The sequence below is a fragment of the Talpa occidentalis genome, unplaced genomic scaffold (genome assembly GCF_014898055.3).
Source record: "Talpa occidentalis isolate TD23 unplaced genomic scaffold, MPIMG_talOcc4v2.1 talOcc4.14, whole genome shotgun sequence".
In the NCBI taxonomy this organism is placed as follows: Eukaryota; Metazoa; Chordata; class Mammalia; order Eulipotyphla; family Talpidae; genus Talpa; species Talpa occidentalis.
The window spans coordinates 2,633,756-2,659,458 of record NW_023601433.1 but is presented as its reverse complement, the minus strand read 5'-3'; the positions used below and the strand labels follow the sequence as shown (position 1 = coordinate 2,659,458).

The 25,703-nt window shown below is 59.1% G+C and overlaps 2 protein-coding genes and 1 non-coding gene across 6 annotated transcripts in view; 2 read left to right on the top strand and 1 right to left on the bottom strand.

The window, feature by feature from the left end:
• The window catches only part of FANCI (FA complementation group I), a 52,834-nt gene extending 43,467 nt beyond the window's left edge, over positions 1 to 9,367 (top strand). The window contains exons 28-38 of the mRNA XM_037509999.2: positions 997 to 1,048; positions 2,085 to 2,212; positions 2,307 to 2,375; positions 2,534 to 2,615; positions 2,846 to 3,024; positions 4,023 to 4,076; positions 4,160 to 4,219; positions 6,213 to 6,281; positions 7,703 to 7,798; positions 7,969 to 8,070; positions 8,682 to 9,367. Of these exons, the coding sequence (XP_037365896.1) occupies positions 997 to 1,048; positions 2,085 to 2,212; positions 2,307 to 2,375; positions 2,534 to 2,615; positions 2,846 to 3,024; positions 4,023 to 4,076; positions 4,160 to 4,219; positions 6,213 to 6,281; positions 7,703 to 7,798; positions 7,969 to 8,070; positions 8,682 to 8,744 (954 nt within the window). The 3' untranslated portion in view covers positions 8,745 to 9,367. The remainder of the gene's footprint in view (positions 1 to 996; positions 1,049 to 2,084; positions 2,213 to 2,306; positions 2,376 to 2,533; positions 2,616 to 2,845; positions 3,025 to 4,022; positions 4,077 to 4,159; positions 4,220 to 6,212; positions 6,282 to 7,702; positions 7,799 to 7,968; positions 8,071 to 8,681) is intronic.
• POLG (DNA polymerase gamma, catalytic subunit) lies at positions 8,986 to 22,164 on the bottom strand. 4 transcript variants are annotated; one of them, XM_054694724.1, is made up of 22 exons: positions 21,512 to 22,164; positions 19,372 to 19,567; positions 18,328 to 18,492; positions 18,091 to 18,237; positions 17,867 to 17,946; positions 17,038 to 17,220; positions 16,786 to 16,940; positions 16,485 to 16,611; positions 15,384 to 15,620; positions 14,494 to 14,617; positions 14,294 to 14,389; positions 13,938 to 14,045; positions 13,417 to 13,577; positions 12,912 to 12,965; positions 12,702 to 12,819; positions 12,161 to 12,296; positions 11,825 to 12,071; positions 10,770 to 10,892; positions 10,492 to 10,660; positions 10,196 to 10,404; positions 9,494 to 9,654; positions 8,986 to 9,114 (listed from the first exon to the last, which is right to left on the bottom strand). In XM_054694724.1, the coding sequence occupies exons 1-22, from the start codon at positions 22,117 to 22,119 to the stop codon at positions 9,038 to 9,040; spliced, it is 3,681 nt and encodes a 1,226-aa protein (XP_054550699.1). In that variant the 5' UTR covers positions 22,120 to 22,164; the 3' UTR covers positions 8,986 to 9,037. The 4 variants fall into 4 exon arrangements, with proteins under 4 accessions (XP_054550699.1, XP_054550700.1, XP_037365894.1 ...); XM_054694725.1 differs by having other exon boundaries at positions 10,196 to 10,371; XM_037509997.2 differs by having other exon boundaries at positions 14,303 to 14,389.
• Positions 22,165 to 23,133: 969 nt separating this feature from the next.
• Positions 23,134 to 23,206, top strand: TRNAR-UCG (transfer RNA arginine (anticodon UCG)). The gene has a single exon. It is a non-coding gene; the product is annotated as a tRNA-Arg (tRNA).
• The last annotated feature ends 2,497 nt before the right edge of the window (positions 23,207 to 25,703 follow it).

Here is a 25,703-nt window from a genome sequence, read left to right as displayed (position 1 = left end):
CAGTACCGATCTTGCTCCCAGCTCTACCCCTCTTCACAGAAGCTGGCTCCTCTACCTACTCTTACATGTCACGTTGTTGGGAGACTTTTCTTATCAGTTCGCAGAGAGCTTTCAGTTTGCCTCTGAAAACTTGCGTTCTTGCTGGGCGTTTGCCTGTATCGCTGCGTCTCAGCACCTTTGTGCTCAAAGCCTGTTCTCCCGCCATCTTCATCCTCTTCTAACTCCCAATGCAAACTCGGGTTTTTGCCTCTTTTTCTCTGTTCCTCTCCACCCCTTTCACACCTCTGGCCTCTTGGTTCCTACTTTCTGTCTGTGGCTAGACTCTCCCTCTCCTCAGTCAGCGTCTTTGAAGAGGCCTGAGTGCTGAGGAACGGTGTGGGACCTGGGAAGGGAAAAGGAGGGGCTGTAGCCCTAGACACGATGGGAATGGCAGAGGAGGCTGGGGCAAGAGCCTGGCTCTGGCCCCGTGTTGCATCAGCAGCACCGCAGTGATGATGAAAAGAAACAGGAGCCCTGGAGCAGGCTGTGGGGTACAGGATGCTGCTCGATGCAGGGTCCTGGCATTTTTATTGACAGAGAAGGTGGGTCAAATTGAACACTGGATTTTGGGCTTTAGGGAGGGTGAGTCAACACCCGACTCCCACCCATGGCTCCAATCTTATTAACAAGGCATCCCTGATCAGTCCCTGAGGCGCAAAGCACATCAGTATTGCCTCAGTGGGATCAAGCATCCCGCTCTTGTCTAACTTGAAAGGAGCCTTGTAGGCTACACACACACCCCAGGACCTGTGGCCCTTCATGAAGGTAGAGACATTGAGAATTAAGTCATGTACTATGTCATGAGAAAAGTCTCCATAATTCTCTTAATTCTGATCACCTCTTTAGAGCCAGGCACGGTTTGGCTGGTAATCAGTCTGAAGGTTAGGGCTCTTCTGAGTGCACTCCCACCCAGTCCGGTCTCCTGGTCTCTGTCCCTGATGTCTGAACACTCTCTAGTTTGTGCAGATGTTGTCGTGGACATCGAAGATCTTCAAGGAAAATAGCCGCGGTAAGTTCCTGCCTTGTTTCCATTGGGGCTTTATATAAATCTTCATCAACTAGCATTTGAAAAAGAAACATTCTCTTCCACATCCTCTAGAGTGGTCAGGAAAAAGTTACACAGTGCCAGAACCCGGTGCAGGTGAGGGAGTAACCAGCTAGACTTCTGAGTCATTGCGGGTAGAGGCGTTTGTCACTGTAACCTCCCTGGGGAACTTTGGCTACATCTAGTGACGGAGATTGAGAAGCCTGTGGTCTCTATCCTGCGCCCAACAGAAATGACAGAAGAATTCTCACAGCAGCACTATCTTAATAGGCAAACCCAAACCCAACCCGACACCCATATGGTGTTCTCATAAGCAGAAGGGGTAAAAAAAAAAAACATGATGCCACACAGTGGACGCCCTGCAGTGGTGCAGGGGTGGGTGGTTAGAGCCATACAGTGCACAGGCATCGCATGGACTCAGGGTGCCATATCCTGGGGGACACGTGAGGCAGGAGGGGAAGATGGTGTCTGGGGTGCCCGCCTATTTTTCTGGGTGCAGGTTAGACAGGGATATGGCTAGTAGTGGGGAGTCTCCCTCCCTTGTGCACTTGAATGGGGTTCATGTGTAGGGAGAGCGCCCTGGTGGCCTGTGTGCAGCAGGGGATGCTGGTGCCTGGACAAGGCCATCTGCCTCCCCAGAAGGACTGAGTTAGAACTTGTAATTCTCGGGCCTCCCCGGTGGCGCAGCGGTTGAGCGCTGGGTTGCGAAGCTGCCCGCAGCCTCTGCGGCGCCGGTTTGATCCCTGGCTGCTCCCCGGCCACCGGAGGAGGGTGGTGCGCAGACCTCTCCTGCCGCCCGCTGCTCCCCTCAGCAGTGTACTTTGGTCCTTCTGCCTGCTCTGCTCCCCGCTCTGGCTCTGGTGAATTCTCTCGCCCTCTTGCGCTTCTGACTGTACCCAGTGCATGTATAAACAAACAAACAAACAAATAAATAAATAAAACCATGCCTCTATTTAAAAACAAAAAAGAACTTGTAATTCTCTTTCCTTCCTATTCCCAGAAGACGCCTCCTTCTGCAAGGGCCTGATGAACTTGCTCTTCAGCCTCCATGTTCTGTACAAGAGCCCCGTCGCCCTGCTGCGCGACTTATCCCAGGACATCCACGGGCACCTGGGCGATGTAGACCAGGTACTGCGTGAGCACTCACCACCATGTGCTGGGTGGGGCAGGGCCAGGGACCAGCCCTGCTGTCAGTACAGCGCGCCTCTCTTCTCCTCCCCAGGATGTAGAAGTGGAGAAGACAAACCACTTTGCAATGGTGAACTTGAAAACAGCCGCCCCCACCGTCTGTGTAAGTGCTGCTCCTCAGGATGCGAGAGGCCTTTGACATCCCCCTGCTTTATTTCTTGTGAAGAGCAAATTGTAGCGGCTCATTTTCTGAGGCCTGTCACCTAGACACACATGCAGCCATGTGCAGTGAGCCACGCCAGGCCTCCTTTTCTTCCACAGGTACTTGTTCTGAATCAGGCTGAGAAGGTCCTAGAAGAAGTGGACTGGCTAATCACCAGGCTTAAGGGACAAGTCCTGTCAGGTAAGATGATTCAGGGTGGGGTTCCTGGAATGGTGGTCCAATTCGGTGAATGTCTGCATGAAAGGGGCTCCCGAGCCAGCGTCTGTCCTTGAGCTAGATTTCTGACACGTGGAAGCAGAAAGTGATGTGAATCGTGCCGTGATGACTGCTTTGGTGTCTAACCCTCCTTCACTCTAACTGGCAGGTAAGCCCGCTGGGCTTCAGTGTGCCGCCTTCACTTCTCTTGGCAGAGTCCTCTCTTCAGGCGCCAGCCCAGCTCGCAGAGAAAGCCATCATCATACAGCTGGGCACTCTGCTGACATTTTTCCACGAGCTGGTACAAACAGCTTTGCCATCGGGCAGCTGCGTGGACACCTTGTTGAGGGACCTGTGCAAAATGTACACCACACTTACGGCCCTTGTCAGATATGTGAGTATCCAGAGGAGCGGAGTCACCGCCCCTCCCGCCCCAGCGTGGGAGCAGGCAGGGCGGTAGCCCACCACTCAGGATGCCCCGCACTCATCTCTTGCTCCATCTTCACAAGCCATGATTGGTGGTGGACTGGTCAGGAGGTGACGGGCATTTCACAGGTCAGGGGGCCCCTCCTTCCTGGGCCTGGCAGCCTGCAGCACCAGTTGAACGCACACGCGCCTTTGACAGCCTTCTGCCACATAGTCCAAGCTGTAGCTGTAGAATTTGATCTCACTCCAGATACACTCTTTAGACTCTTTCCAGCCAATCTGGCCGCTGATTTGCCTTCTTGTTGATGCCTTGCAGGTCGGGTACTCGGGTGGGGAGGAAGTTTGTTTTTGGTTAATATGAGGTGCAGCTTGGCCTTTACTGAGTTCAAGTTAATGCTGCTTAGTATCTGTTAAAGCTCTTCTTGCACTTGCAGTAATTTTGTTCTCAGCAGACATTTAGGAGGTGATAGGAACTAGCTGGTTTATTTCTGGTCCCAGCAACGACTCATGAAATACTTAGAAAGGCACAGACATCCCAAGGAGGGTGGCAGAACAGCACTCCCCGGACGGGGTGGCTGGGCAGCAGTGCGGCCACCTCTGACTCCAGGAGGCTGCTGCTCAGCCTCTAGCGGGAATCGGGAGAAACTCTGCTCTTTGTTGGTATTTTTGAAAGAAAAACAGCAAAGTCACTGGTCTTCCAAATGCAGGGACATCAGCCTCGAGGATTTTTTAAAGCATGAGCTGAGCGAGTCAGAAAGAAACCCGCGTTGCTTGTTTGTGGTGCTTAGAGCTCTGGGGAGGAAACAGAAGCCTGCCGTCCAGTAGAGGGCGCTCGGAGAGTAGAGGACACCCCTTCATCTTCTTATCCCCCTAGTCAGTGCCGACTCACCCCGTAGCCCACCTGAGCCACCGTGTCACAGGGTGTGTGTTGAGGACGGTGTCCTGATTCTGCGCATCTTTTGTTAGTATTTCCAGGTGTGTCAATGCTTTGGAGGAATTCCAAAAAATATGGAAAAGCTGGTGAGTTGGGGATGCCCTTCCTGGGAAAGGGAGGCGCTTTTCCAACCCCGGTGCTGGACTGGCTTCCTTTTCCATCACTGCAGGTGAAGCTGTCGGGCTCACATCTGACCCCTCTGTGCTATTCTTTCATTTCTTACGTGCAGGTAAGTGACTCAGAGCCCAAAATGGCTCTCCAGGTGAAATTCCGTATGCTCCCAGAGCCGTAAGCCAAAGGTGCTCGTGGGAAACCAAGACTTTGCAGCCAGGAAATTTTTTTAGTCACAGTTTAAAAAAAAATTTCATAGAGAGAAAGGACTAATGGCTTACATTGGAGCAAGGGAGGGACAGGTGTGCTGGGGCTCACTGATTTGCTTTGCCCCTGGGTGGCTCAAATCTGTGCCACTGAGCGTGCCTTGGGGAGTGTGAGCGGCAGTGAGCCCTGAAGGGGCTGCGCAGATACTGCGCCGTGTGGAGGGCAGCAGCACGTTCTGGCGGGTGGAGGGAACGTGGCCCTTTTCTGTCACTTGCCCAGATGCCTTTTCTTCTCCCCTAAATGAGTAAACTAACAGGTTCTTTTGGGATTGGGGGAAATGTCAGATGTCGTCAGTTTTCAGATACCACTGGATTCTTGTAAGCCGTTATCATTAGCTTAAACCAGGGTTTCTCGGCCTCAGCTTTGACATTTGGGACTGTCCTGTGCAGTTCAGGATATTTAGTCGTGTCCCTGGCCTCTTCCCGACCAAATGCCAGTAGCATCCCCCGAATTGTTACAACTCAAAATGTCTCTGGAAATTACCAGATGTCTTTAAGTGAAAAAGTTAGTCCCAGTTAAAACCACCAACTTAAACATCTAAGTCGGTGATGGGAGAGCAACCATTGTCTCCCCCCATGGCTACTCACTCACTGCCGCATCAGGAGCAGGCTGTAGTTGGTCTTTGAAGAATCAGAGAATTCATCCACTAATAGGCCGATCCCAGCCAAGATCCTAGAACCAGTTGTTAAGTTGGGGGATCATGGACGAGAGGTTGCATTGCCCCTCTCGTTCCCTCTGCTGTGCACGGGAATATCCCGTTGGCGTCTGTATGTTAAGGGGGCACCCCGCCTACCACTTGAGAATCAGTTGATGGAATGGCCTGTTGGATGGGTCTTGTGAAGACCTCGGTATCTGCTGGTGGTTGAGGGTCTCTGTCATCTTGACCAGTTTTGTGGTCTGAGCCAGGAGCACAAACGTCCATCTCTCTGTCTGGCCAGTCTATGGCCTAATCTCATCAAGCTGGTCTAATCTCTTTATGACACCTACAGACATGCTTCCTCACCCTCATGCTTGTAAATTTTCACAGGGTGCATTCTGTCAAACCAGCCTTTCCAGGACTCAAAGTACATTTCTTAGCACCAGCCCCTTCGGAATCGCTGCCATTTTTTGGTCTTCCAGAACATGCCCTGTGAACCAAGTGTTCTGCCCCACATGGCTCCAGGGCTAGCCTTCCTGCTTCAGGTCTGTCTCTTGTTCCCTGGAACTTGGGAGGTTCCATTCTTAGAGGGCATGGAACTCTCCTCAGCCTTCAGGTAAAGCTTCCTGCTTTGTGTACCTCACACAGGACTAGTTTTTCTCTTCAGTTTCTCCTGATTCAGGTGTTGATTCTGTGCTGCCTTATCAAAATCCAGGACTTCTTGATCCCCTTTGGTTCTTTCCTTTCTACAGGAACACTTTATTCTCTGGTTACAGCATAGGGGACCCCTTGTTCCGGTGACTCAAATCCTGGCAAGTGAGCCCGTGGCGTGCAGGACACGCCTGCAGAAGGCCTCCTCCCTGGCTGCCTCCTCGAGACACTGCTGGCAGGAAATACCTTATTCCTCGTCACTGCCCTGACAGTTCCCATTTGAACATGGGCCTGCACCTGGCCCGTCCCCTGCCACGCATAGGCCCAAATGCAGGACTGTCAGTGTTCCAGGACAGACACTCTCAGGGTTACAAAGGGCTGTAGAATGTTGCCCTCCCGTCCTCCAGCACTTGGTGCTGAATAGCCCTGTTCACCAGACGTGAGCCCTTGAAGAGCCCCATATTCTGCTATCATCACTTTCCTGAAAAGTTCCCAGTAACCAGCTAGCTCTATAGGGAAAATCTTTAAGAATGAGAGCGTTTTTATATTTCTTTAGAACAAGAATGGCAGCGTAAAATACACGGGAGAGAAGACCAAGGAGAACACTGCTGTTGCCACAGCCATGGTAAGCCGCTGCCCCTCTGATGGTTCTGCGGGGCTGCCGTGAAGAACAGCCACATTCTAAGCCTGCTGCCACCTCATGAAGCGTGGGCTGCCGTGAACCTTGGGAACATTGTGGGAAGTGAAAGAAGCCAGTCACCAAAAAAAAGACTAAATATGTAAAATGTCCAGAATATGCACGTCTAAGACTGAGTAGCAGTTGTCGAGAGCTGGGGAGGTGACTGCTAACTAGCAGAGTCTAGCTTTCTTTTGGGGCTGAGAGAAACTTCTCAAATTGAATGGTTGCATTACTCAGGCAAGATTCAAACGAACCACTGATAGTACAGTGTTATGGGTCATTTGTACGTCGTGTGGATTATTTCTCATTAAAGCTATTTAAAAAAGTGTGTCGGAAGCTGCTTCTCAGCTCTTGAATGTTAGGGGGACCATCTATATCGTTTAAACCAAAAAACATACTTTATCCAGGAAGCACCAGAAGTCGGTGGGTGCACAGGGTGCTCTCTAAAGATGTGTAAGAGATGGGCCTCCCTGGTGGCACAGCGGTTGAGCGCTAGTTGCAAAGCTACCCACAGCCTCTGCAGCACCAGTTCAATCCCCGGCTGCTCCCCGGCCACCGGAGGAGGGTCCCACATGGCGTGTAGACCTCTCCTGCCGCCCGCTGCTCCCCTCAGCAGTGTGCTTCAGTCTGCCTGCTCTGCTCCCCGCTCTGGCTCTGGTGAATTCTCTCACCCTCCCGCACTTCTGACTGTACCCAGTGCTTGTATAAATAAATAAAAATAAATCTTTAAAAAAAATAATAAAGATGTATAAGAGCAGGTGGGGGTTCAGGAGTGGGTGCTTTAGAATACTGTTGCCAAAGGCAGCAGTTTGCAGTTTACTGCATTTTAAGATGCCCAGTTCTGCACGACAGTAGTGTCTGTGTAGAACCATGCACACACTTTAGTGCAGTGATTCCACCTTTGGGGATATGACAATCACAAAGGCCTGCGCGCAGGATGTTCCTATCCAGAGCACATTTATAGGATGCTATGCAGACATGAGGGTAGTGCAAATCTGAGTGTTCGGATGATGTTTCTTAAAATGAGGATGTCCACATTTGTAGGTTTTTGAAAACTGCAGACACAGTTGTCTATGCATAAGAAATACTTGGGAGGCGCTCTCTGTAAGTTATAATTCAAATTGGGGAAGAGTCGTCATCCCAGTGAAAAGTCACATGCAGCCCCAGGGGGCAGCATAGCTGTGTGCAGAGGGCTTGAATTTTAGAGGTGTGAGACAAGCAGGCTTCTACGAACGGCCATGCCCTCAGCCATCTAGACAGCAGCCCGTGCTCGCTTACTGCTGTGGACGTGTGTTGCATTGGCAGACTAGCTGCAGAGGACCGCTTCCAAGACACATGACCCTTCTTCCGCCTTCCTTGCCCTGTAGGCCAGAGTTCTTCGGGAAACCAAGCCCATCCCGAATCTCATCTTTGCAATTGAACAGTATGAAAAGTTTCTCATCCACCTCTCCAAGCGGTCCAAGGTAAGTGTGCTCTGTTGCTTCTGCTAAGGGGACGAGGCATGCTGCTGGGGGCGGTGGGGCAGGGGCAGAAACATGGCTCGGGTCCTTGCAGACCTGGAGGCCTGAATGAATGCACAAGGCCTGGGGGGTCAGGGTCAGGCGGTGAACCCCTGCGTGCCCTCCTGTCCCAGGTGAACCTGATGCAGCACATGAGGCTCAGCACCTCACGGGACTTCAAGATCAAGGGGAACATCCTGGACGTGGTTCTTCGAGAGGAAGAGGAGGAGGATGAGGTCAGTCCAGCAGCCTTTCTACCTGGCTGCTAGCAGCCCCTCTGGGCACGGCTGCGTATTTGGGAAGGGGCAACAGGAGAAAGCTAGAATGTGTTGGGAGGCAGTGATAGATTCCTAAGAGCCAGGCTGCCCAGACCTGGAAATGGGGGTCATGACTGCTTGGCAGGTGGGGCTTCTCCCTGTGACCTTCTGAACACAGGTGCTCTGAGAGGGTTCTGGACAGCGCCAGCTGCCCCCCCTAGCATCTTTGAAGCAGAACCCAGCATGTCTTTCAGGAACAAACCCAAAAATGAGAGAATTCTAAGTGCAGGACAGAGGTGGCCATTCCCATTTCATGATCAGAGGTTTTAAATAAGCGCCCCTGGCAGTGCAGGCAGCCCCAGATCCACTCTTGCCGTTGGGTGGGGAGTAAGGGGGCATCTTGTCCCGCGAAAGGGGTTGCCACTGCCTTGCTCCTACTCGGCACTCTTCACCCCTGCAACATAATTACCTCCTGTGAGTGGAAAACAGGAGAAAGCATGACTAACACACCGATGAGAAGATAAAGGACTTGATTTTTATTTCCACTGCCTCTGAGCAGGTGTCACAACGTTACTTTTCTCCCCTCCTAGGGCGCTGCGTCAGAGCATGGGGAACAGAACAAAGAACCAGCCAAGAAGAAAAGGAAGAAATGAAATGCCTGAGTTATGTGAACTTTGGGGCTCCTGCTTTCTTTTTTAACCTTACAAGTCACCTCGCCCCTGGTCCTGCTGCCTACACCACGTTGGCATCTTGGTTCTGAACCCGTTGAACTCAGCTGCACCTTGCCTTGCCCTGGAGGCCGCCGTTCTTGGCAGGTCCTGCCACGGAGAGACGGCCGGCCTTGGGCAAGCCCTTTTGCAAAAAAGCACAGCTGAAAGCCTGAGTTTGGGAGCCTGCGCCGCCCCACGAAGCTCCACGGGAGCAAATCCGGCGCCTCTGGGCAGAGCTATGGTCCAGACTGGCTGCGTCTTTCCAAGGAGCCTTTGGTGAGTTCGATTATCTGGTAAATATCCAGCGCTTCACCTGAAAGACAGGGCAGCTTGGTCAGGCCGCTCCCCCCGTCATGCCTTGGCTCAGGAAGGAGGGTGCAGGTGACGTTAGCTTTGAGAGGGTCTGGTTTGTTTTTTTTTTTGGTAGAAAATAAGCTTTCTGATTTGTTTGGCATTTAAGCACTTTTTTTTTTCCACCTAAGAGTACACTGAATACAATAAAATCCTGTCAGCACTACTCGTGGTGTGATCTGAGGAGGAAAAGGGACAGAGGGCGCACTTGCAGCTCTGGCTGCCTTTGAGACAATCCTCTGTGATCTGAGTATCTTGTTGACCTTGGACCCCAGTCCAGGCTGACCGCTGTCCTAGACCACCCATGTCCACAGGGGACCAACCATGACATGCACACTCACCCTGGGGAATCCCGTATCTCCTTTCCAGCCCGGTTGGGTTGGAAGGGGTTTTACAATCCATGGTCACTTCCTTCCTGAGGCACTGGTCAATGTCAACCGCACTGAAAAAGGCGACGGACTGAGGCAGGTCGTTGAGACCCAGCTTGTAGGCGAACATGCACCTGCAAGAGACACTCTGTCTCGCCAGCCGTGTCCAGAGAGGCCCCCCGCGAGCACCCCCACCCGCAACCTGTCCACTGGTGCCACTGCCATGCCCACAACGCCACTTACAGAGCGGCAGCCAGTGTGGGCCGCAGTCGCCGGCAGTCAGGCCGGGGCCCATCCCCAGACCTCATCTAAGTGGTCAGCATAGCCCTGAGCGTGAGCACTGGGGGTCTGACTACAAGCAAATGAACTGCTACTTTTTAAGTGACATCAACAAATGATTCCACCCAGTCAGAACAGAAGCTGAAGTCTTCCGTCATTTTTAAGACAGGGAAGAGTGTTCTAGGGGAACCCTGAGAACTGTCCTCGGGGGCAACTGCAACCCTCCAGCATCTCGGTGAAGGCTCATCACCGCCTGGGGAGGGAGCTCGGTCTACCCGCAGCCCAGTCCAGGGCTCTGTGTTGGCAGTGCTCCTGCTGCCCATGACTACACGGGTCTCACTCCTTGTCCTAGCAGAGCTGTCCTTAAAGTGTCAGAGAAAGAAGAGGTGCGCGTGCCTGGTCAGGAGGTTGCTGATCTGCAGGGCCAGAGCGGCGCGGTGGCGGTCCTCCTCCTGCACCAGGTAGCGGACCTCGTCGTGGATGCTGATGCAGAAGCGCCCGTTGATGGCAAACTCCTCGAAGAGCCACTTCATGGCCACAAGCAGCAGGTGCAGGTAGTCCACAGCGGAGCTCTGCACCACCCAGTTCACGCGGCTGGTCATAAACTGGGGGCAGGGCATGGGTGAGCCCGTGCCCCTGCCCCTGCCCCTGGGCCCGGGCCCCCGCCACCCACGCTCCCAGAAGCGGGATACCTCCCCCTGGACGGCCGAGGGCTCCAGGGCCCGGCTGATGCGGCAGCCCAGCACCGGGGTCTGCGGGGCGGCGGACGTGGCGATGCTCTCCAGCTTGTTGAACATCTCCGACTCCGTGCCCCCCGACCACGCTCGCTCAGCAACCACCTGCCACTTCCTCCTGCGAGACCTGGGGGCCAGGAGCAGAGAGGCACCTCAGGCCTGAACACAGCATCCTATTCTCTCAGGGTGACCCAGACCCCCCCGCCAATCTCCATCCTTAACACAAAGGTTCTCACTTCCTTGAAGCTTCTTTCTGGATCCTGCGCACATCCTGCAGGGAAACCCAGCCGTCCCCGGTCCTGTCCACGGGCAGGTCCAGCTCCCGCACCAGCCACTCCCCCTCCTCCGACAGCCGGTACCTGCAGGCAGCATCCCATCACGGCCGGGGGCACCTCACCTTGCCTGCTCTGTTCACGCCCACCTCGCTCTGGCCCTCCGCTTCAGAGGGGGACACCGGCTATGAAGCTAATGACTTGCTGGGCTCATGCAAGAAGAAACCCAGATGGGGACCCGAAGCAGCCCAGCAATGGACAGACTCCACCCTGGGGGCTGCCGCTGTACCTGCTGTTCCGAGACCCTAGGCACGAGCTACCTGCAGACCCGCTGGTGGTGTACTGCTCAGGAGGCAGCAAGGGCTGCCCCCAGGATGGGAAAGGGGCTACTCCCTATAGGGCAGCTAGAGAAACGGCAGCAGCCAGGCCCAGCTGGCCCTTCTGCACTCCTGCCTCATGCTACCCCAGACACCTGGGGTCAGCCCTGCAGCTGTGGCCCTCATCCGCTACCATGCTCTCCTCCAGGACTCCCGAGAGGCCCTCAGGGCCACTGAGGGCCAGTCCTCCTTGTCATCACTGCCCTAGGATCCCACCCGCTCTGGACAGCTCCCCATGGACTCTAGGACAAAAGAAGGCAGCCCATTCAGGGCTGACTACACATGCCACTCCCCTCTGAGGAGCCGCGAGGGCCAGATCCGTACAGCAGCCCTAGCACAGGCGACAAGCCGGCAGCCGGCATCCAGTGCCCTTCGGCCCTTCCCGTCAGCTACTTTCTTGCACCCACTGGTGGGCACGTGAGCTTGCACCCCTCATGGGTCTGCTTTTCTGCGTGACCAGGGCTAATGACCAGCCACCATAACGAAACTGCCCTAACCCTGCGGGATATGTTAAGCACAAAGTGTCCTGGAGCCAGCTCAGAGGTCTGGGGGCCCAAGTTTGCACAGACAAGGCAAGAGGTAGGGGATGGCAGCAGTAAAGTGCAGTGGACAGCCTGTGGCCCGGGGCGGCGAGACCCTCACCGGCGGAGGCCCTTGGTGACAGCGTACATCTGCTGGGCCTTCTCGGCCGCCTCCTCCCGTGTGAGCCGGTGGTTGAACTGCATCAGCAGGCGCTCTGCGAAGGGCTGCCCTGCCCCGTAGATGCGGCCATAGTTGAAGACCTTGGCGTGTTCGCGGCTGATGCCCACAGTGGTGGCTGTCTTGCTGTGCAGGTCGGTGCCCCTGCTCTTCCTGCCCTGCAGCGTCATCCATCCGAAGGCCGTACAGCCTAGTGGGCCAGGCCACCATGAGAAAGGAGGTTCCCAACTCGGTCCACAACCCAGGCCCTGGCTCGCCCCCCACCCCAGCTCTGCTCACCGTGCATGCCGGCGAAGTGGGCGTCCCCTAGCACCGCTGCGATCCACAGCTCCTGAGAGTCCACATCAGCGCCCACGAGGACATAGCCAGGGGGAGCCTGCACCATGGCCTTCAGCTCACTGCCGACGCGGTCAGGCTGTGGAAGAGCCTGATTAGGCCTCCCTGGGCCCCCTGGGGAGACTCCCACACCCCTCCCATACCCCGAGTTGGGGCCTCTTGCGAGGGGCCAGCTTCAGGGAACAGCAGATAGCATTGCTGTATTTCCCACTCGAGGGCCAGCTGCCAAACAAAGGTGGGGGGCGGGAAGAACCCCTACTCCAGGCCACCGCTCCTGCCCCTCCCCTACTAGACCTCTGGCAGAACGCGTTTGCTCAAGAAATGGATGTCACGCGCTGCGACCTAAGCTTGACTCCTGCCTGACCCAGATCCGAGGCACCTTTCACACCTCTCTCCAAGTCTCCCAAGTCTTGAACGCTGAAATCCCAGGTTCAAGAAATACAGAAGAGCGTGAATGGGGTCTGGGGGTGCAGGGGACACATACCCGGGCATTGCTGGCTGTGAGCCACGTGGGCTCCACAGCCCGGCGGGTGATGGTGCCGGCGGTCACCACCTGGGGCAAGATGGCCCCGTAGCGGCCTTCCTCATCGTAGTCCAGGTGCCTGGTGGGGGGGGGCGAGTCTCAGTGGCTGGCTTTGGGCCGCCACGGCCCCTCCCCAACAGCTCTGTGCCCGCCATGCTGGGCCAGTCATACCTGGTGACCGCGCGGGGCAGAGCCGACTTGGGCAGCCACACCACCATCTGGGAGCTGTGGGGAGACAGGTGAGGCTCGGCACTGCTGTAGGGAGCGGGACCCTCCCCAGCTTCGGGGCTGTAGACCTACCTCCCTCTTCCCACTGACCTGACCAGGGGGGCCCTAGTAGCTACTATTCAGGTGCCTAAGTCATTCGGGGGCCTGACATCTGAGGCAGTTTCTGCCCCCAGCCTTCAGTATCTGGGGGCAGGCTCCGTACCCAACTCGGGACTCCTCAGGAGAGCTGCAGTTACACCCCAGGAGGACCAGTGCCTTCCAGGGTCCCACGCTTCACATACACAGGAGAACAAGCCCAGTGGGAGACATCTGAGGCCATACACCCCTAGGCACAGGCGGCCAGGCAGCCCCTGCTGTAGCACAGGCTGGGGGCTCTGGGGAGTCCCAGGGCAGCAGGAACCCTTAAGGGCACAGACTGGCCAGTCTCTGCCCTCCTAGGGTAGCCCACCTGATCCGTTTATGGGCATTCCTCCAGAAAGAAATCATTTTGTTAATTTCCAAGGCACGGGGCCCACTGGCACCTCCTGGGCCGGCCTGCAGGGTGCCATCCTCCATCTTGGGCAGAAAGTCCTTGGCAAAGGGGCTGCCCACATTGTAGCTGTTACCATCCTGTAGAGGGCAAAGGAAGCAGGGCTGCAGGCAGGTGGCGGGCCCTGGTGGGGTGCCATGTTCCCCTCCAACACCAGGTCCAAACCTCGAGCAATCGGGGCAAATCTACAGAACATCCACCCAGGCGCACACAGACACGTAGAGACACAAAAGCACGAGCCTGGCTCCCCTTGCGGGGATGTCACCCCAGGCGAGGCACCCATGCAGCACCAGACACCAACACCTGTGTCGTGACCCACCAGGCCCCTCGCAACCTGACTTCGGGAAAGAAAACAAGGCTCGGGGACTGGCCACTCTGCCCCACCACGACAGTCACTTCCCCGGGAGGCCTCTGGGGGCCGGGGCAGAAGCAGGACACACCTTGTGAGGCAGCTTGAAGAACCAGCAGCCAGGGATGTCCACCTCCAGGTAAGGCCCGTTGCCATGGTGATAGGCTGGCTGGCTGGCTTTGGGGCCGCCAGCGGCAGTCTGTGGGGGCCACACACCTAGATCAGGCCCTGCTCCAGCACCTGCATTCAGCGAGGGCCATGGGGTGGGGGTGGGAAAAGGGCCTGAAACGGTGCGCAGCCCAGGCAGGAAATGACAGGTCCCGCCGTCTCAGGCTCCTCCTCAGTCGCCTCCTCAGCCTCCTCAGGTGCGGGACTCCCGGGGGCAAGGCTGTGTCTGCCACCCCGCACCCCCAGACCTTTGGGGAAGAGAGGGGCAAGGGGGGGCACCTGGCTCACCGGAGCTGGGGGTGGGCCCGGAAGTGACGCTGGGACGACCTCCAAGGGGGCCTCCGCCTCCGCCTCCAGGCAGCCTAGTTCCTCCACCTGAAGGGTCCAGAGCACGGGTCTGAAGAGGGGCGGGAGAGACGGGGCGAGCAAGCAGCCCAGCTGCCCCCCAGACCCCCGCCCTTCCCGAGAGGCAGCCTCACCGTCTGCCACAGGGCGCTGCTGTCGGTGAGCAGGAACTCCTCGGCCAGGCCGGCCTCCCGTGGCTCCGGGGGCTGCTGCTTCCCCTGTTCAAGACAGTGCGCCCTGTACAGGGACTCGATGGCTCTGGGCAGAGAACAGCAGCGCAGCCTCTGATTATGGCTGCCACTCCGGCCCAGGCGCTCGCCGGGGGCCTTCCACGACACCCTGCAGCCCAAGTCGGCCCTGAGGCCGGGTGGAGAGCGTCTCCCTGAATTTCCACAGGGAGTGACGAACGCAAAGGGACAGGCTGGGGCGCTAATCCTCGTCTGATGCAAATCTAAGCTCCTCTCATGCCACCTCCTCCCCAGAAAAGCTCTAGAAGCAGAGCCGTGGGCAGTCAGGCCCCGGTCTGCCCCAGGCTGGCTCTGCCCACTCACCACCGTGGGGCTCGGAGAAGCAAAGCCAACCCCAGAGCTTTCTGTCCAACGGCCCTGGGCGGCGCCAGCTGACCTGGCTACACCTGACCCTCCGGTGAGGATCCGCCCTCTCCCCACACCTGCCTGTCAGACACTCAGCCGAACCCACTGGCGACCCCTGGCCTCAGTTTTGTCCACTTTAAAGTGGGGATCCCAGCCTCTCTCCTGGGCTGCCTGGGGGCCTGAGGGGAGCAGGACTGCCGAAGGCCGCTGCACAGAATGCAACGAGCGTGCGATGAAACAGACAAAAAAAGAGGTGGTCTGGGTGCTCCTGACACCGCCCAGCACGTACTCCTGCGGGGCCCTGAGGGTAAGGGCTGCCGTGGACAAGAGCACTGGAAGCCAGACCCAGCCAACCCTCCCCACCAGCGTGAGCAGGCTAGTTTCTCCAGCAAGGGGCAGGGGTCCCGTCCTGAGCCCACGGCTGACCTTACCTGTAGGGGCAGGTCGCCCCAGCTGGGGCCAGGGCAGTGCCTGCTGTGACCTCGACCAGGTTGTCCCGCCGCCCAGGCACCAGGTACCCCCAGCCGTGGCGCTCGGAGTAGTGCAGAGGGAAGCCGTCCCAGGTCAGCGCCATGAGCTTAGGGGTGACTCGCATCTGGAGGCTAAGGAGGCTGGGGCCCGGAGCCCAGGCAGGGTCGTCGAGCCGGGGGCAGAGCTTACGGTACCACCTACGTCCCACCAGAAGAGCCAGCATCACATGGGGGGCAGGCAGCACTGACTACCGGCAGGTTCTCGCTCCCAGGGCACGCCCCACCCATCCATCAAGGTCCCAGAGCTTTCTGGGGACCTCAGTTCACAGCCACTAGCCCCTCCCTCCGAGATGGCCAGGACCCCCACAGAATAATTCAAGCATCTCAAAAGAGAGCTCCTGGGTCAGCCCTGCTGGACTAGTCAGAAGCCAGGAGGCCCACAGAAGCCCAGGGCTGCCTCTGTCCCAAGCTCCGGCACCCAGGGGACTGGCCAGAGGAGCGCGCAGAATCTGCCCACCCTTCTGCTGCCCTAGACCAGGGAATAAAATTTAAGGAAGCCCCACTCAGAGACATGAAGGTACAAAGTTGGTGGTGCCCCACTGCTCACCCCAGCTGGCTGTTTTCTCACGTCTATTCTAGGTGGCGCAAGTGAAGTGTTACCTCCTCGAGGAAGCCTCCCCAGATTTCTCCTGGCAGAGTTACACACTGCCTCTATCTGCTTCTTCCCCCTCATCAGGGACTAAGTGCCAGCACACTGGCTGCATGCAAATTGGCTCCGCCTTAGGAGAAGCCCAAGTCAGCCCTGAGGCTGGGTGGAGAGCGCTTCCCCATAGCGCCATTTATTACCTACCCTCCCCCCCAACTCGTGGTGACTGGGGCCCAGCACACAGCAGGTGTGAGCCCAGCAAGCAGAGGGTCAGAGTGAACCAGGGAGAATAGGGCAAAACGATGGCAGGCTGGTAAGGGTCCACGTGGTGCCACATCTGTGCTGGGACACAGAATGGGGTGCCCTGAGAGCAGGATCACAAGCAACCTTGACCACATTAAGGGGACAGGGCTCACCCAGGGTGTCCTGGAAGGTGCTGGGGTCGCTTGGGCAGGAGTTCTGTGGTCCCCTTCAGCTGCTCCAGGCGCGTGCGGGCTGAGAGTGCTCGCTGAAACTCCTCTTCCTCGCTGGGGGGACCCGGGTCTGCACAGAAGGGGAAGACCATCAGGACTGGGGGGTGGGGAGGAGGGTCTCACAGAAAGACCTGCCCAGCCTGCTCCTCTGCAGAAGGTTGGAGTGACCCCATCCAAGGGTCCCTTGGGGTCCAGCATCTTCCCAGGGCCCCTCCCTGCCCCTCTTCCCACCCAAGCACCCCACCTTCCTGATCCTTGGGATCCCCAGGCGCCCCGGCCCCCTCAGTGGGCAACTGGCTGGCTTCGGTCGGCTCCTTCCTCTTCACCTTCTTTGCCTTCTTCTGTTTAAACTCTTGCACGTCCCACTCCAGGTCCCAGAGCCAGGGGTCATCTTTGTACCTGCAAGCCAGTCCAAAGGGCAAGGCTCAGGCCAAGCCCACGGCCATGCCTCCACCCGGGCATGCGCCCTGGTTCCTGCCCGCCAGAGCCCAGCTACCTGTCTCCCGAGAGCAGCTGGCAGGCATCGTTGGCCAGGTCCATCAGCGACTTCTTCATCTCCCGCTGCAGCTCCTCGTAGGTGCTCTGTGCCTCCTCCAGGTAACGTTCCCAGTTCTGGTTGACGGGCAGGTAAGAGACACCCATCTCCAGCATACCAGCCAGAGTCACCGGGTGGGGACACCTTGGGGGCAAACACCAGGGCTGCCACAAATGACCACAGGCCACGAAGCTTTGGCCAATACCTGTGCCGGCCTGGCAAGCCTCAACCCAGCCACCCAGAAAGCGAAGCTCTGAAGTAGGGCAGCGCGGACACACCAGCTCCAGCGCTTCCTGGCCCGAGACCCGCTAAGTCATGCCACCACTCCGAGGCCCAGTTCCTTCAGGGGCGAGGTGGGGATGACCCGTCACAAAACTGAAAAAGGCTGCCACTGCTGAGCAGATACCACGCAAGCACGCGGGTACGAGTCCCAACTCTGGGCGCTCGAGCACAGCTGCGTCTGTCCCCCAGACACGAGCTCTGAGGCTCGGAGGAACCGAGTGACTCGCCCAAGGGCAACAGAGTGGATACAACAGTCATGATTTGCAGCGGGCTGGCGGCCACGCACAACGGGACCGCTTCCTGCAGCAAGGGAGGAGGCTGACGGGAGCCTCGGCCAGGGCCACATGATAAAGCAGGCCGCACACGAAGCTAAGCACAGCCCTGGGCTCTGCACAGCCTTCCAGAAAGGCCGAGGCCCGGCCTGAGAAAGAACTAGGGCACCGGATGGCAGCGGGCCCTGGTACAGGAAGCCACAGGTCCCCAGGGGTCCTCCGGGGCGCCCCCTCACCTTTCCAGGAAGAGTGGAAGCTGCTGCTGGAAAACCTCATAGGTGGCCCACACGTCCTGGGCACAGTACTGCATCAGGTCCTGGCACAGGCGACAAGAAGGCGCTGGGTGGGCAGCCGTCCCACTACCACCGCCAGGTCTCAGGGTCAGGCCTGCAGCTGCACCCTGGGGGCAGCGAGGGGTCCGCCTGGCCCCTCTCCCCGGCACCCCTCTCCAGCACCCTACCTGGAAGTTCTCGCGAACGTCCTTCATGCTACCCTTGACAAAGAGTTCACGAGGCTCCTTCTCTAAGGGGGGGCCCCCCACATAGAGGCTGTGCACGTCGGCCAGGTTGTTGGCACTGCTGACGTCCAGCCAGTCCCAGGACGAGATCTGGGGACCAGGGTGAGGACACAGATTAGCCTGGGCGTGGGCTGGTGAGGGATCCCCAGCTCTGTACTCCGTTCCCCACTGTTCTCTCACCTCTGGGCCCTTGGCTTTGCCCTGGGACTTCTGGCCTCGCGCTGTAGGCTGCTGGGCCTTGTGCTTGCCCTGCTTGGCGGCCATCCACAGGTTGCGCTGGAAGCTGCTTAGCCCCGAGATGGCCATGTGCATGCTCATGGTGTCCAGAAAGCGCATGCGGGAGCCCTGCAGCAAAGTGGCATGCTGAGGGCCACTCGCAGCTGCCCACTCCTCACAGCCCCCACCAGCACCCATCATGCCGCCTCCCATACTAAAGCCAGAATCTCTTCAGCCACTCACACTTCTCCCTGGACCTGTGAGGGGCCTGACCCCACATCCCAGCCACCCGAAGTTGTGGCCTGACTCCATCCCAACACCCCAGTCCTTGGAGAGGCCAGTGGCAGCTGAGGGTACAGGGTGGCCAAGCAGGCCTTGGAGAGGCCAGGCCGTCGAGCCTGTGGCCCAGACAAGGCAGCAGGCGGGCTGTCTGGGCCTCGGCACCCTCAGTTATCAGCAACACTGCTCTCACCTGCCCCCCTTTCTCCTAGAGCTGTGAAGACACAGCAGCAAAGCACTTTCCATAAAATTAACAACTGCCACCACCACACATCGGGGCTGGTTCTGCTCCTGACATGGGCACTGCTCAGCCCAGCACCCCCGCCCTCCCCCACCCGCCCAGTCCTGTGAGGACGATAATCCTATGAGGTGGCCTCTGCTAACCACCTTCTTAAAAATGGAGGCACTGAGGCTCAGGGACGTGCAGGCCCTCTCGCTGCTCATCAGTGGCCGAGGGAGGTGGTGGGCCCAGCCTGGGCGCGGGGCCTCCACAGGCCAAGAGGGCCAAGACTGCCACCCAGAGACCAGGGCCATCCCGACTGTGGCTGCAGGGGCCCGGTACCGCCAGGTCCTGGGGACAGCAGAGGCGGGAACGGGCACCAGAGGGAGGGTGGATCAATAGGAGGCCCTGCGGCTGCAGCTGCCAAATAACTCCCCCAGCCTCCGAGACGGGGCCCCCTGCCCAGCCCAGCCCAGCCCAGCCCGCACTGGCCCTGCCCTGCCCCTCACCTGGATTAGGTACTGCTCCCTGATGTGGGCTCGGTCAAAACACACGTTGTGCCCCACAACTAACTGCTCCTGCCAGTCCCGCTGGGTGGGGCCGCCGGCGCTGGCAGGAACCTCCAGGGGGATGAGGTCAGCCGGCGACAGCTGGCTGGTCCAAGAGTAACGCTCTTCCACCAGCCGCCGGCTGCACCAGGAATACCTGAGGGGCCGGGAGGCGCAGTCAGTGTGCAGACCCTGCACCCCCTCAGGGCCCCGCACGCCCCACGCCAGCAGCCGGGACACAGTGGGCCGGGGCGCCCCAACCCTCAGAGCCGGGATCCCGGGGTCTGGTGAGGCAGTGCGAGAGGGAGGGTGGCCCCGGGCAGCCGGGCCATGGGGTGCAGGCAGCGAGGGGATCCCCAGCCCCTCACAGCTATGAGCACAAGTGTCCCAAGTGCTCAAAAAGGCGAGACCTGCTAACGATCCCACGGTGAGAATTTCTTTAAAAACTGAAAGGGGCGCAAAGAAGACATGCCGCACATGTCCAGCGCGGGCCTCTGTGCACCACCCTTGTGGGAGCCACAAAAGTGCCAGCAGAGAGGGACCCGGCAGGCATGCAGGGCTGGGGTGGGAGGGCCAGGTGCATGCTGCCGGCTTGGGTCCCCTGGGACCGGGGCGGGGGGGCGGGGGGTTCCGAGGGCTCAGCGTGGGTAAGTGGCCACAGAGGAGCAGTCCGTGAGGACCAGACTATGCCGAAGCATCAAGGCCACTCAGAACCAAAGCAGGTGAGGAGACCCCGCACGTCTACCACGCGCAAAGGAACGGCCCCCGGGCTGGGAGCGGTGACCCGCCCCAAAGGCTCCAACAAACAGAAAACAGCTTCTCTGGTGGAGAGGGAACCGGCACCCCATGCACTCTGCTGGCTGGTCAGGCCCCCCGCGCTGCCGCGGGGCAGGGATGTGCCCAGGGAAGTGAACTGCCCCAAGGACCCATCCGCCCCCCCCATCCACCATCGTGGGGCTCCCAGAGGAAGGTCCCAGCACCCGCCGGGCCTCGGCCAGCACCCACGCCACCAGGCAGACTGCGAACACCCTCCGCGCCACGGAGGAGGGTGGTGGTGTGGGGTCGGAAGAGAAAAGGGAGGAGAAGTTAACCCGCCAAAATGACAGGGATCCAAAAACAAGTCTTTCTTTGCCACTGGCCTCCTCCTCTTTCCTCCAGTCAGCAAAGCCGGCGTTCCCTCCCCGAACGAGGGGCGTCGGCGCTGGACCATCACGTTACATGCCGAGTGCTGAGGTGCCTGTCACCGGAACCCAATCAAGGCAGGAGCCTCGAGCTGTGCTCTCTGCAGCCACTGCTGCCTCCCTTCTCTACTCAGCCATCGGGCCGCCATTTTCAACCACATATTTAAGATCTCACAGTTTTCTTTGCAAAGATGTAGCTTCCAATAGGGATAAAGAAACTGCCAACTTTTGCTGGCCGTGCCTGAAGCAGTAAGGTTTAAAGAGTATTCTGATCCTGGAACGAAGACTAGAAAGGGGAGCAGCAGCACCGCCATCGCTGTTTGGAGGAAACCCGGACAGCCTCTGAAGTCACTTAAGGAAAGAGAGGGACCGGATAGACTTCTGGGGCCAAAACACCTGTTGAGGAGGCTGGGGCAGGAAGCAGAGTTCCTCCAGTGGAGTGACCGGGGGAAGCCAGCGCCAAGGGGCATGTGGGAAGGGGGGGATCTGGGCTGGCACTGCAGGGGGACCTGGGGGTGCTCATGTCTTGTACTGCTGGGACATAGCCCCCCAAGGGGAGACACCTGCAGCCCCCAGCAGGGCCCAAATAGAAATGGTCAGACATGGCCTAACCTCTCAGGAAGCAAACGGGATGGGAGAAGGCGCCGCATCAAGGGCTCTCAGGGGTCTCTGCTCAGGTACACCACCCTCCTGGGGTTCCCGACACAGCCCCTCTGACCACCTGACACCTGCTTGGGTGTCTTCCCGCCGGCTGATAAGCTCTGTGGAGCTGGGGGCCCTCCCATAGCTCCCCGCATCCACCGTCCCTAGCAGAGCATGCGCGCAGGGCCCATGCTCAGGGAACCTCACCGAAGCCCACCGACGCCAGCGCTCCCCCCCACCCCGCACCCCACAGAGGCACAAGTGCCGGCCCTACTTACCAGGCCGAGGGGGATATGGCCACCGCCAACGTGGGGCAAGTTCCCTCGGCCAAGCAGACCTCCACGTCGAACACCAGGGCCCGCTCCTCGGGGATGGCCACGGGTTCGGCCTCCCCCGCGGGGCCGTACCGGGTCCAGCCCTCCGCCCAGGCCCAGCTCGGGGGCCGGGCCGGCAGCTGGGCCTGCAAGAGCGAGCTGGCCGCCTGCAGGTAGGGCAGGCTCTGCTTCTGGGCCAGGCGGCGGAAGTGCTGGTCCAGGTCGCCCCCGTAGAGGGGCGGCAGGCGCAGCTGCACGTCGGGCAGCGGCGCGGAGGGCTGCCCCCAGAGCCCGTGCCTCTGCAGGTGCTCGACGCTGCGGCGCACCGCGGCCTCGCCGGGCCGCTCCCCGCCGGGCCCGAAGAGTTGCTCGTGGAGGCCCCTGGAGAGCATCTGGATGTGCAGCGGGTTGTGGCGCCGCTGCGCGTCCTCCGAGGAGGGCGCTGGCCGCGGCGGCGGCTCGTCGCTGGGGACGCACCCGGGGCCGGAGCTGGAGCCCCAGCGCGCCGGAGCCGGAGCCGGCCCGGGTCCCACGGCGGCGCCGGCCATCTTCTTCCAGAGCTGGCGGCTCATGCTCGGTGCAGGGCCCCCCCCGCTGGGCGTCGGGGCACCCGGCCTTGGGCTCCAGCTTGGCTGCTTTTACTGGCGGCAGGACGGGGAGAGAGACGCGGCCCGCCTCGGCTTTCCTGCCCGCGGCGTGGGCCTGACCATGCCTGCCTCGCGCGCGGCCTGCGGAGACGGGCCGGGGTTACTCCTGACAGCGGGTCACGTGTCGCCCGAGCGCGGCCCCGCAGCGGGCCGGTCCTCGGCGGCGCCCCAAGCCGCTCGGGGCACGAGCGACCCGCTCCGGAGGCCCCGGAGGCCGCGGGCGCCCCGGCCGGTCGGCGCCCCCGGGAGGCGGGGCGCGGCGGCGGGCGGCCCGCTCGGCCCGCGCGCGCGGAGTGACCTTGGGCAGCTCCGGCGCCCGCCGCCGCCCTGGGAAACGGGGCGACGGGGTCCCCCCGCCACGCCGGGCCGCGCTGGGGCGACCGAGCGAGGGCGCGGCGCGGCCCAGGCCGGGCATCCCCGCGCCGCACGGGCCGCGCCCGGACTCGAACCCGCCGGCCCCGGGCCCCCCCCCCCGCGCCCGGCCGCCGGCAGCGCCGAGCGCCCAGGGCCGCGCGCCCCGCCCCGGCCGCCCCCGCGCCGGGCCCGCCGGAAACCTCGGTCCGCCCGGCGCTGCCCCGTCCGCGCTCCGCGACCCGCCGGCGACGCGCTCCCCCTGCGCGCGGCCTACGCAGCCTCGGGCCGGCGCGCGGCCTCCGCCCGACCCGTCAGCCCCGCTGGCAGCCGCGACTTCCGTCTGCGCCCGCTCCGTCCCGCGGCCGCGAGAGGCAGGCGGAGACTCCCGGCGCCGCCAATGGGACGGCCGCGAGTGGGCCGGCCCGCCCGCGGGGGGGACGCGGACGTCCGGGCGGACCCGCTCTGCGGAGCGCCGGGAGCCGAGGCTCAGCGTCCCCCCCACTCCGGGAGCGGGTGGCCTGGTCCCGGCCGGCGGGCGCGCGTCACGTTGCTCTTTAGGTCGGCGCAAGCCGGCACAACACCGGCGGCCGCGTGGCCTAATGGATAAGGCGTCTGACTTCGGATCAGAAGATTGCAGGTTCGAGTCCTGCCGCGGTCGGGAGGCGGGCTCGTCATTTTTGGTTTCCGCCTCCCCGTTTAGAGCTGAAGTGAGAGAGACCCCGCGAACAGTCGCGGGGGGTGACCGCGCCACTCTGACGTCTGTTGGCACAGCCTGTGGAAGTGGGTGCTCGCAGACGCGGGGTACATTCCTAAAACACCCCCACCCGGCTGGAGTGGAGAGCGGGACGTCCTCTGGGGAAATCCCAGCCAAAGTGGACTGGTCTGTGGGAAAGGCTCGCGCTCACCCGCTCCTTGTAGTGAAGATAACACTGGCACTTAGCACCAGAGTCAGGGGTACAGCTCGGGTCGCCATTGGCACCTACCATCCCGGCCAGCCTCGTTAACACCTGCTCCCAGTTACCGAGTTTTCTTGTCTTGGGATGAGGAGGGACTTTAAAGATCTGCTCTGAGCAACTTCTAAGCACGCAGGAGCAGTGACTGTGCACGTGACAGGAAGCTTTTCCCCTCTGGCACCTTCACCCACTTGACCCCCGCTTCACCCGCTACCACTGGCGACCACCAGGCTGGTCCCTGCATCTCTGAGCTGGGTTCTGTTGTCTAGACTCCACACATAGGTGAGTTCTTAGGATGCTTGCCTTTCTCTGACTGGCTTCACTTAGCACAACGCCCTCAGGGCCCGTCCTTGCTTCCACAAACATCAAGATGTCTTTTCTTTTCCTGGCTGACTAATATTCCATTGCACAGCGTGTGTGCCGCTCCTTCGTTATGCATCCATGGGCGTTTCAGGTGCTCCCATGTAGACATGGGCATGCTGATAGCTCTTTGAATTAGTGGTGGATTTTGCTTTTTGAATTAGTGTTTTTGCTTTCTCCAGATAAATACCCAAAAGTGGAATAGCTGGATCATCTGGTAGTTCTATTTTTAATTTTTTTTCTGCACCCCCCTCCACTTTTTATTTTTTGAGGCAATTCTGATGGGTGAAAACGTTGTCTTCCTTTAAACCTGAATCTGCCCACCCGTTGTAAGCACACCCCCCTCAACAAGAGCACGGGGGTTGGGGGAGCCTCTGTCCCCCAGGGACCAGTGCACCCCCAGCCTTTGTGGTCTCCCATCTCTGCATCCACCTCCTGATGCTTCAGGCACCTCCGCAGCTCTGCTCTTGGGCTCTGAGGCTGATAACCTGTAAAGTGCCACACAGAATAGTCCCGTGTGAATTACCAGAGTTGGGAGGTTGGAGCCTAGAAAGCCTGTCATAGAGACAGGACAGTGAGGCTCAAGAGACCTGAGACAGGCCTGAGATCATGCAGCAGACTGCAGACAGTCCCACCTGCCAGCCATGGGGTGGGTGTGTGTGTGTGTGTGTGTGTGTGTGTGTGTGTGTGTGTGTGTGTGTATACACCAAGACACCAGGAACTGACGTGCAAATTTGACTTGTGATTTTTCAGGTGAGACACCCAGGGCAGTACAGCCCACCTCCTTTGCCATCCTGAGAGGTGCAGAGACCCCAGGCAAGCCTGGTGAAGGCACCCCAGTGACATCAAGCCTGGTCCTTCCACACACACCCCTTTTCTTTAAGAATGAAAGATTTTGTATACACAGTTCCCGGGTATTTAACAGGCACACAAGTGTTTTCTTGTTTGTTTTTTCTTTTGGCATAAACAACCATAATCAACTGAAAATTCACCATCTCATAAACTGTTTTTTTTCTCACATAACCAGGAAGTTGTTGACTTTTTAAAAAAATATGGAACATTGGGGCCTCCCCTGGTGGCACAGCGGTTGAGCGCTGGGCTGTGAAGCTGTCCACAGCCTCTGTAGCGCCAGTTCGGCCGCCGAGGAGAGTCCCACATGGCACGCAGACCTCTCCTGCCGCACCCGCTGCTCCCCTCAGCAGTGTATTTCATCAGTCTGCCTGTTCTGTTCCTCGCTGTGTCTCTGGTAAATTCTCTCACCCTCTGTGCTTCTGACTGTATTCAGTGCTTGTATAAATAGATAAATCTTTAAAAAAAAAGGGGGGCCTCCCCTGGTGGCGCAGCGGTTGAGCGCTAGGTTGCAAGGCTGCCCGCAGCCTCTGCAGTGCCAGTTCGATCCCCAGCCACTGGCAAGGGTCCCACAAAAAAAAAAAAAAATATATATATATATATATATATATACACACACATATGGAACATTGGGGCATCCCTGGTGGCGCAAGGGGCTAAGAAGTAGCACTATGAAGGTATCCACAGCCACTGCAGCACGAGTTTGATCCCCAGCCAGGGAGCTACCCAAATAGCGCAGCCGACCTCTCCTGACTCGCCCACTGCTCCCCTCAGCAGTGTATTTCAGTCAGTCTGCCTGTTCTGCTCCCCACTTTGTCTCTGGTGGATCCTCTCACCCCTGGCATCTCTGGCCTGCACCCCAGCTCTTGTCTGCATAAATAAATAAGGAACGCATCACAAGTTTGCGCAGGGCCCTCCCTGTTAATCTTCTCTGTATTGTTCCAATTGTAGTGCCTGTGCTGCCAAATCGAACCCGCTTGTTGACATTTTTAC

What these genes read in the sequence shown, in the direction of transcription:
- POLG (XM_054694724.1), bottom strand. Translation starts at nt 22,119, where the DNA reads ATGAGCCGCCAGCTCTGGAAGAAGATGGCCGGCGCCGCCGTGGGACCC. An exon ending in TCACAGCCAGCAATGCCCGG is followed by an intron (nt 12,297 to 12,701) that starts GTATGTGTCCCC and finishes GCTCTTCCACAG; the next exon opens with CCTGACCGCGTCGGCAGTGA. An exon ending in CCTCGGCCGTCCAGGGGGAG is followed by an intron (nt 10,405 to 10,491) that starts GTATCCCGCTTC and finishes CCCTGCCCCCAG; the next exon opens with TTTATGACCAGCCGCGTGAA.